General features: G+C 33.6%; 1 protein-coding gene across 2 annotated transcripts; it reads right to left on the bottom strand.

Annotated features, from left to right (window-relative positions):
* Positions 1 to 416: 416 nt before the first annotated feature.
* Cisd2 (CDGSH iron sulfur domain 2) lies at positions 417 to 1,574 on the bottom strand. 2 transcript variants are annotated; one of them, XM_028317055.1, is made up of 3 exons: positions 1,528 to 1,574; positions 1,206 to 1,414; positions 417 to 653 (listed from the first exon to the last, which is right to left on the bottom strand). In XM_028317055.1, the coding sequence occupies exons 1-3, from the start codon at positions 1,550 to 1,552 to the stop codon at positions 561 to 563; spliced, it is 327 nt and encodes a 108-aa protein (XP_028172856.1). In that variant the 5' UTR covers positions 1,553 to 1,574; the 3' UTR covers positions 417 to 560. The 2 variants fall into 2 exon arrangements, with proteins under 2 accessions (XP_028172856.1, XP_028172855.1); XM_028317054.1 differs by lacking the exon at positions 1,528 to 1,574 and adding an exon at positions 1,492 to 1,516.
* Between the last annotated feature and the right edge of the window lie 7,792 nt (positions 1,575 to 9,366).

The raw sequence follows: 9,366 nt of genomic DNA, 5'->3' as shown, positions 1-9,366 counted from the left end.
TGTGCCATAATAATCTTCAATACCTACCCATAAAGTATTCACATTCAGTCTCAAAAAGTTTACAATTTTATCAAAATTTATTCTGGATTGGTGAATAAATATTATTTATTTACTATTAAAGTCAATATTTGTCTGTGATTTGATATATTGTAAGCAATGAATTGGAAATATAAAATTTGAAAGAAACAATATGATTTTTATTTAATTTCCTTTTGGTTCTGTAAAATGCTATTGTTATGAAAAATAAAAAACATTCGATAAAGGAACAATACAAAGTGTTTATTACACTTCTTCAACCAAAATACATAATTGTTCAATATTTGTTAGGTTCAACCAGTTTCATAATTATAAAAACAATCTAATAAAAAGCAAAAATGCCAAAAAATACAAAATTGCATCACTTACTTATTTAAAAAACATTACTGTATTCAAGACAAGCTTTCGTGATGTAGACATTTAAAAGCAATTAACGTTTAACGATTTTAGAATTAATAATAATCACATTTGTTATCACCTGTTGGTATGTACTATTGGTAGAGTAGACTGGTGAGCTCATCTGTCTACTTGTTTTCCTTATGCCGGACGACTACTGGGCCGGTGTTATCACCGGTGGCTTTGTTGTGTGGACCGTGAGCGCCATCACAATAGGGCCACTGAAACATATGAGCATTTGTATTAAGCAAAATGTATTATGTAAATAAATATACTAAGTAATGGAAGTATCTCAATATGATAATCGGGCTACTGCTATTATTATAAGTAACTCAAAATGTTAAATACTTGGTCATTTATTGCTTTCCTAAATATGGTCTTACATTTCAGGCAGTTACACAATAAAGACCCAGTTATGGCCCAGCAACAGTTGCATAACAATTCCAAATGTATGCCGCATTATCTAGGTAGCATTCAATCATCTATTTGTCCTTCCTTATAGACATAAGTTAATTTTTTAAACTGCAAGTGTACTGTGTAGGAATTAACATGCCTCGTTCCTTCAACAGGAAAAGAGTCGTTTACTATAAGATATTTACAGGCAGTAGTTATCTCACTGATAAGAAGAGATCTAGGCCACACCACATAGAAAACATTTGCCTTATCATTTTATTCAGCTGGAATACATAATATAAAATATCATTGGGAACACAAAACCTAGCACGAAGATTACAAACTGCCATGTAAATAAAGATAAAGCTGAAAATACTTACGTTTTTGCTTTTCCAACACCTGCAAAGTACCGCCTTTTCTGTTATATCCTCAATGTCAATGAAATCCACAACTTTATTAATATCCTTCCTTATACTTGTGTTCACTTGACCATTGCCAGCGCACTGCGCTTTTTTGTATGTTTGATAAGAATAGTAGGATATACCTCCTACAGCCAAAGTTGGTGGTAGAAGGGCAAGCCAATCACGCACTGAAAAACACAAGGTAATTTTTATTCCTTGCTTAAATTTTTATTTGAATATACCTTACAGGACTTAAAAGTAGTACCTATTATCATAAAAAAAAATAAGTAAGCTAATTTACTTGGCCTGTCATGCTGAGATAGCATGCTGCCTAAGCATGACAAAACTACATTTGAGTATTTCTCAAAAAAAGTGTACATTTTGAAAAAAAAAGTGTGCTTTGAAACAGTTCAAAAGTTTTATATTTATAAATCATCACACAAAAAAAACACACACACAATTTTGAAGGATGAATATTAATCTTTAAGATAACGAAGAATTATAGCTATAATCCTACTTATTACCAAATATTTAGATATTTTAAAAATAGTCCTTTTTTACCTTTCATACAAAAACCTGTTTGCCACCCTAGCTTTTTCATGTATTTTTGTTTCATAAAATGCGATACGTAACTTAATTATTGTAAATTTCTTTGTATTATCGTTCTACAGTAATCGCAGTTTCTGTATCAAATTGATTTTCTATGGGGTGTCATAATGAATTGGCAATTTAAAGCAAAAAAACAAAATGAGTCGCTCTCATTTACTATTTCGTTATTTACTCTTTAGTTACGATTTATTTCTACTTTCCCATGGTTTCTGAACAATTCCGTGCGACTCAGAGCAAATAGAGCAAACAACATTGCGCTTACAGAATTTAGTTGTGTGACCGAAGCCAAGACACTTGAAACATTGTAACACAGGTTTAATATATTCTTCCACAGGGAGTATGCATAGACCATAACTTACTTGCTCAGGTAGAACATTACCAGCAAAGGTGACTGAGACGGTCTGCAAAGGGACGACACCTTCAGGGGTCCTCTTGGTGAATCTCCTCACAGCCAAGATCTCCTGCGAACTGATCAATTTGTCAAAAAGATGCCGGTTGCTCAATTCAGTTGGAATGAATTTGATTACTCCTGTTCGCTCTGAGTTGGAGGCAGGAATGAATGCCTTGATTTCGTGAGATGATAGAAAGGCCGAATTAGACAGTAAAGAGTTGGCGTTTTTCGGGTTATCGAAATATACAGCATACCGCAATGCATTGATTCGTTTGATTTCCTTAACACCTTTGTTGTATCTACTGAATATTGTGTTTAAGTAAATTGGATCTTTATTTCCAAATTTAATGTCATCATGAATGCTCTGAATAAAAACTGGATATACTGTCCCTGGAGAGTTCTCGGGATAACTCCGGATGTGATTCTTTTTGAAGTATGGTGCATATTTTCTGTCATCATCATCATCAGAAAGTTCACCAGTTGATGTCTTGTTTAACTTTCTTTTTTTCTGAGAATTAGCAGATCCACCACTATCAGAACCCATAGTTGCAGTTTTAACTGAAATTCCCTTTAGATAAACTCAATAAACTCAAATTAAAAATCGCAGCGAAAAAAATTGAACCTCCCGCCTCCTTAACATCACGTTTTGTTTGACAGCCGATCACAGATTATATAGTAACGACAAAGACATAAGAGTTCATACATGGAGTCACATCTACAACAAAAGTGAGCGGAAAGAAGATTATAGAAAATAAAAGTGTTTATCGATTTTCTTATGAAAAGATGCTCCGTGTTGTGCTACGTTAAAATAGCTAAATAGCTCTAATACGCTTATAGTTCCAAAATACTGGACTGTCCTGTCGATGACATTGACAGTGGGGCGCCACCGTCAATACCGGATCGCTGGTTCAGATTTTTGCCATGTTGGAAACCATATAGTTGAACGATGGTAGCGCCCCCCTGTCATTGACTTTGGCGGGACAGTTCAGCGTGGGTCATCTATACTGTTCATTACCATCATATAACAATTATACAGGGTGGCCAAAACAGTGAGGTCTAAAAGAAAAATTTAGATTCCTTACATCAAGGTGTACCTAAATCACCCCCATGTATGTAATACGATTGTGCTTAGTTTAGGAGATAGAGTTAATTTTGTGATATTTTAAATTTTTGTGACCTTGTAGGCTTTAAACATTTTTATCTTTTTTTTGGGGTGACTTTTCTCAGATTTCTTTTTTTCGACAGATTTGTTATTAATTGCAGATGTTTGAAAAAAATAATCACCTTCCTATCTTTGATTCGAGATACAAAAGTTTTGCTAGAAACATTAAAATTATGCTTTTATCAGAACACTATCAAATTTTCAACTTAAAAGTTCAAGTAAAAAAAAGAACTTCCATAGGTCCAAAACCATTTGAAAAACTGCGCCGTTTCCTGAACATTCATAATAATACAAAAAAACATGTACTTAATGGGCCACTATTTCCTGTAATCGGTCCACTAAAGTGTTAAGTCGGAGATTCCGTTACATGTTTTTGACTTTCTTAGAGTGAATTAATATTGGGAATCCTCTTAGTTTACATTACGTAGAACAGATTTAGAGCAGCAACTGGACAGAACATGTTTTTATTCTCAACGAGGAAGCTCTTTCTCTTCATCACACCTGGCGGAAACTGATGATTAGGCTGAAGGTGGAAGGGAACTTCAACTACTAAGGAACTATGGTTTTTTTTACCCTACCAGCGTTTCAAGACATAAATTTGTCAAGTGCATGAATACAAGGATCAGTGTGTGTCTTATTGTTATGAGTAAGTACGGTTCCTTGGGATCGGTATGAGTGCACCACATACAGGGACCATGGTTTTAACTCTTAAGAGTACATCGCAGGATATGTATTAAAAACAATGCTACTTTATACTTCTTCTACTGCTACTTTATTCTTATTAATTATTTGCTACTTGTGCTGTTAATTACAATTCTCAATCCGTAAATAATATCTTCTTTCTACCGTGTTCGTACTACTGTTCTCGTAAAATCATCGTAACCGATTGTTGTAATCGGATTACATGAACATCACTCGACCATGTATGTCCATTTGGACATATCGGAATGGCACGCTTTGACGATCAACTTGCTGTATCTACTCTAATCCATATCTGTGGTCGTTATATATTTTTCAGCTGATTGTGAGCTTTAAAGTCATTCAAAAGCAATAGTACTCCAGAATTAATAATTAACTAAAAACACACATATCTTCGAATTATATTATCCTTGATTAACAGCATTGACTATTTATTTACTTGTCCGAAGCTAATTCAAAAAGACTTGATGAACATATAAAATAAAGAGGAATAAAACTTCAAAAAATATAACTGTTTTAAATATTGCTTAGTTAATTTTATCTCACAACTGTAATTACGATTTTCAAATAATGGTTAAAACACATTTTTTAATTAAAATATCTATAGTGAGACTGAAATGGATCACAACTTCACAAGCAGTTTGACATCATTTGCTTTAGACATACTCTCTATAGATGACCCACGCTGAACTGTCCCACCAAACTCAATGACAGGGGGGCGCTACCATCGTTCAACTATATGGTTTCAAACATGGCAAAAATCAAAACCAGCGATCCGGTATTGACGGTGGCGCCCCACTGTCAATGTCATGCATAGGACAGTTCAGTATTTTGGAACTATAATCTGTGATCATTTGACATGCCTACGCAACTGTCAAAATTGGCAGAATCGAGTCATTTACAATCGACTCCATAATAATCGATTAATTTTTTAAATAATTTTGTTCTTAATTAATTATATTTCTAGAATAAAATTCAACTAAAATTAAAATAGTCCTCTTAAGTGCACCGTTAAAAGAACATTTTAACATAATTAATATTTAGGCATTTATGTAAAAAATCTTTTACAACTTACTATATTATTCGAGTTTAGTCGAGTTGACATTAATCGTTTAAATTTCAAATTTTTTATCTATGCTGCATTCGCTTTGGTTGGGTGCGTTTGTTCTTCGTGCGTTGTAATTATGATTATTCTTTTTATTTATTAATTTATCGAAATTCTGCACTAATTCATCCCACATGATTTAATAAAAGTGTGCCTAGTGAAATCCTTCGGAGGATGGTGATCAAAACTGTCGTGTTCTGAATATGGCTGACGAAAGACTAGTGGTCCTGAATCGTAGTGACAATTTGGGATTTGGATTCTCTCTGCTGGGCGAAGCCGGTTTGCCACACATAATTTACGAAATTGAAGAGAACTCTCCAGCAGCACGAAGTGGCGAGGTAATTAATACGATTAAACAACCTCTTCACGCGTAAATAATTTATTGACTACCTTCAATCACTCCATATGATTTCTAGGATCATGCAAGACATTATCAAAAGGTTGTCCTTGTTCCTACTAATAATTTACCTACTTCACTTGACTTAACCACTTACAAAGTTATCAGACTCATGTTTATTGTAGCATTGGTTTGAACTAACAGCATTAAAAATATCTATTGTTGTTTACCAAACAGCTAATTTGGTAAAGATAAACCTATGATGTTTAGAGACATCTGCACAATAATCAATAATAAATGCAATTCTGATGGATATTATTTCAATGAAGAAAACATTTAATGTAAGTAAACAAAAAAAGAAACTATTAAATTCATTATTAATACTTTCACTATGGAGATAATAATAAAAGGAGGTTTTGTCAATGTTGGTTAACTATTTGTAAGCCAAAACTCAGGTTCATCACTCAAATTAATGAAATTATAGCCTGACCAGAAACATAAAAACCCTGGCATAGAGGCGCCTCAATTGCATTTGATAGTGCAACACTGAGTACAGTCGTACATGTGTTAAATTAATAGGCTAAATTTATGTATCAGGATTCAGGATTACGGGCTAATTTGATATTTTCATAAATTACCGAAAAATATTATTAAAGGTAACCTGGTTTAAATAAATTAAATGAAACATCAATCGAGCTAGTAGGATTTATTTTATTATTCATCAATAATCAAATTCAGAATTTAAATATTCCNTTGCCATTAAAAGAAATTAGTACCATGAGTTTTCCGCAACATGGCGAGGGTTTTTATGTTCCTGGTCAGGCTATAATGCTTTTACATTGCCTTATTCAATGTCACACCAGTTGATAGACTGACAAACTGCTCTAATAGAAAGTTTATTAATTTATCAAAAATAGTCAGCTGCTTCTATTTATTGGTTTACTTAAAAAATGGCAAATATTATTTATATTACTTAAATGAAAATAATTATAATTATCTACTAAAGTTTGCTTTTAAAATGAACTTTGTTGTAATAGAAACAATTAGGTAGTGTTGAAAATTATTGACTTAATACTTCCTGACCAATTATATCTTTATTTGGATGAATGATATGCCCTCATTTTAGTTACTTTTAACTTCTCAAAAGTTTTATGAATAATATGTGTGTACATAACACAGGCAAGTTTGTGGACCTATTGTTTCTCTAATTAGAGATTAATTTGAATGTAAAATTTTTCATAGGATTTTTTAGGATGATATGTCATAAAATACAGTAGATAGATACTCTTTATTGCATACACTCAAATCTGAAAATAAAAGGAAATACAAAAATAGAAATTACATTTAGGCGGCTCCATAGCTAGGAAGAAATCACTCCCAGATATAAATACTGGTCAGAATAGGTGAGATTTTACGAATGATGATATGGGTGCCGAGTTGTATACAGGGATGTCACATACGCTCCCAGTTAGTTTTGGTAGCTTGTCACAAAACACTTACATTAGACCCTTTGGTTTTTAATTTTTAATATATGTCACCAATATCATTTTCCTGCCAGATATGTGTATTGTAACAAGTAAGCATCAGCAAATATACAAGCCAATATATCGGTTAAATTGTGTCAGACCCGAGTTTATAAATGATATTTAAATGATCAAAAACACTTTGCAGTGGCGTCGCTACGCCTCGACGAATGACGCACCGGGCGAATACCTAATGATAGAATTAAATTCAGTCACAAATTACACTAAGGCTGATTGACACAGCTGTTTGCTGCTATCAGTGTGTGGTTATTTGATGGAATATTATCAGGAATTCTAATGACCAAATTGATCATTAAAATTACCCAACTACCTGGTACTTTAGTACAGTTTTATATCTATATATATATAAAAGAAAGTCGTGTTAGTTACTTCGCTTATAACTCAAGAACGGCTGAACCGATTTAGCTGAAAATTGTCAGGGAGGTAGTTTAGAGCCAGGAGAAGGACATAGGATACTTTTTATCCCGTTCGAAATAAAAAAGTCTGCTTATTTATTGCCATTAAGGCGGAACAAAGTTCGCCGGGTCAGCTAGTTGTACATAAAACTAATATCTTAAAAAGAAAAAAATCGGTCTTCAAAATCCTGAGGGCGCGGTTCTACGCAATTTATGTTCGCCGAGAGAATTTATGTCAGTTTGTTATTAAAATCTGTTGGGCTTATTCAGTTATTAAAGAGAAGATTTTGTGTTTAAGATTTAAAAAAACATAGCATCCTGAAGTACAACCAACTCGTTTACGAAATTGCCGAAATCGTGTAAAAATACTTTTGTGCATTGTGTATCCTAATTAGTACGCGAATTGGACTTACATTGCTTCAGACAGAAGTATTTCCGAGTCCCTATGCGTTGCGTTCAAACTTGTACCTACTAAAATACCTACTACTGATTTATTTGATTAGGTCTCGCGCGTTGATTAGGTCTGCGTAATGCTGTTTTTACACGAAACCCTTTTACGTCTTCAAAAATATGTAAACGAGTACAGACTTTCAAACCTGCAACAAAACGAAAAAACGTTAATCTACCTGCCTCGCTGAATTTTAGAATAAATTAGTGACTCACCCTCGGCGTACACCCCTTTTTTAAACGTAAGTAATCTTAACGCCCTGCTTGCGACCGTTGCCCTATAAACTGGTGAATGAAATCACAATTTGTGGCACCAGGAAATCACGAATTTTGTAATTTTTATGAGTTTACCATTGGGACTTAAAATAGGTACGATTAACTTAATCGGAACTACGAGTATCTACATAATACGACGGGTTAACTCAGTCGGAACTAGTTCAAAGATATCCGTTCGGCTTTTTTTGTAAAAAGTACTAAAGTGTATATGTGGCCTGCTCTACTATAATTACTGTACCTACATTAGGGCTTTTTAATAAACAGAACTTAAGTCCATTCAGCTTCTACTTTGTTTTCCATCAACCCTAGCCTTCCCATTTTTGTTTAGAAAACAATATTCATACCTAATGTGTTTGTATTCATATCGACGATTGATCACCTAATTCACACTCCTTTATTCAATATCGGCAGGTGATAATTATGTAGACGAATAACCACGCGATAAATATTGACATGCGATTGATATGGCGGCTCGTGTATTGAAAACATTTACTGAAATTAATTTTGATTGATTGACGCATCTTTAGTACCTTAATTTCAAAAGGTTCGTTCGTTAATGTCAATTAACAGATGAAGTAAATTAATTAATCTAGCCTAATAGATAAATTGCTGTTCGTCGTCGTTGTCCTATAAAGATGGAACTCGATTTAGTTAGATACTTTAATATTGACCTAACTATGTAGTTACTCGCTACTACTAGATATAGACTCGCATTCCTTCCGACACGTTTCATACATGCAACAAAATATTGGAAATCTTTTTCCGTTTTGAGCCAACTGCGGAAACTTAATTTACGACTCGATTGATTTCCTGCGACTCGTTCCACTGTGCAACGGATTTTACTCATTTATAACAAATATAACAACCCCTTGATGGCTTCTGCTTCCTCCCTCGTTTGATGTCTGAATTTCTTAATGTATTTGTAATGTTACGAGACCCGCTCGACGTTTTCTTGAATACAAATATTGAAATGTATTTTTCCCCTTGATTTTTATATCCGTTTCGAGTTCTATTGCAATGGTCACAATAAAGCCTTTGTAACGCATCATTGTTGCATATCTTACGATATGGTTGTGCGAAACAATGGCTCGCTTATGATGAGTTACAATCACGTCAAAATATACCTCATGCTATAAAGAATCTTTCATGTTACTTTAAAGTGTCAATACTTTGTA

Source organism: Ostrinia furnacalis, unplaced genomic scaffold (genome assembly GCF_004193835.3).
Source record: "Ostrinia furnacalis isolate ACB-3 unplaced genomic scaffold, ASM419383v2 OfSCF6011, whole genome shotgun sequence".
In the NCBI taxonomy this organism is placed as follows: domain Eukaryota; kingdom Metazoa; phylum Arthropoda; class Insecta; order Lepidoptera; family Crambidae; genus Ostrinia; species Ostrinia furnacalis.
The sequence above is the reverse complement of the archived record's forward strand: the minus strand, read 5'-3'. Positions and strand labels throughout refer to the sequence as shown.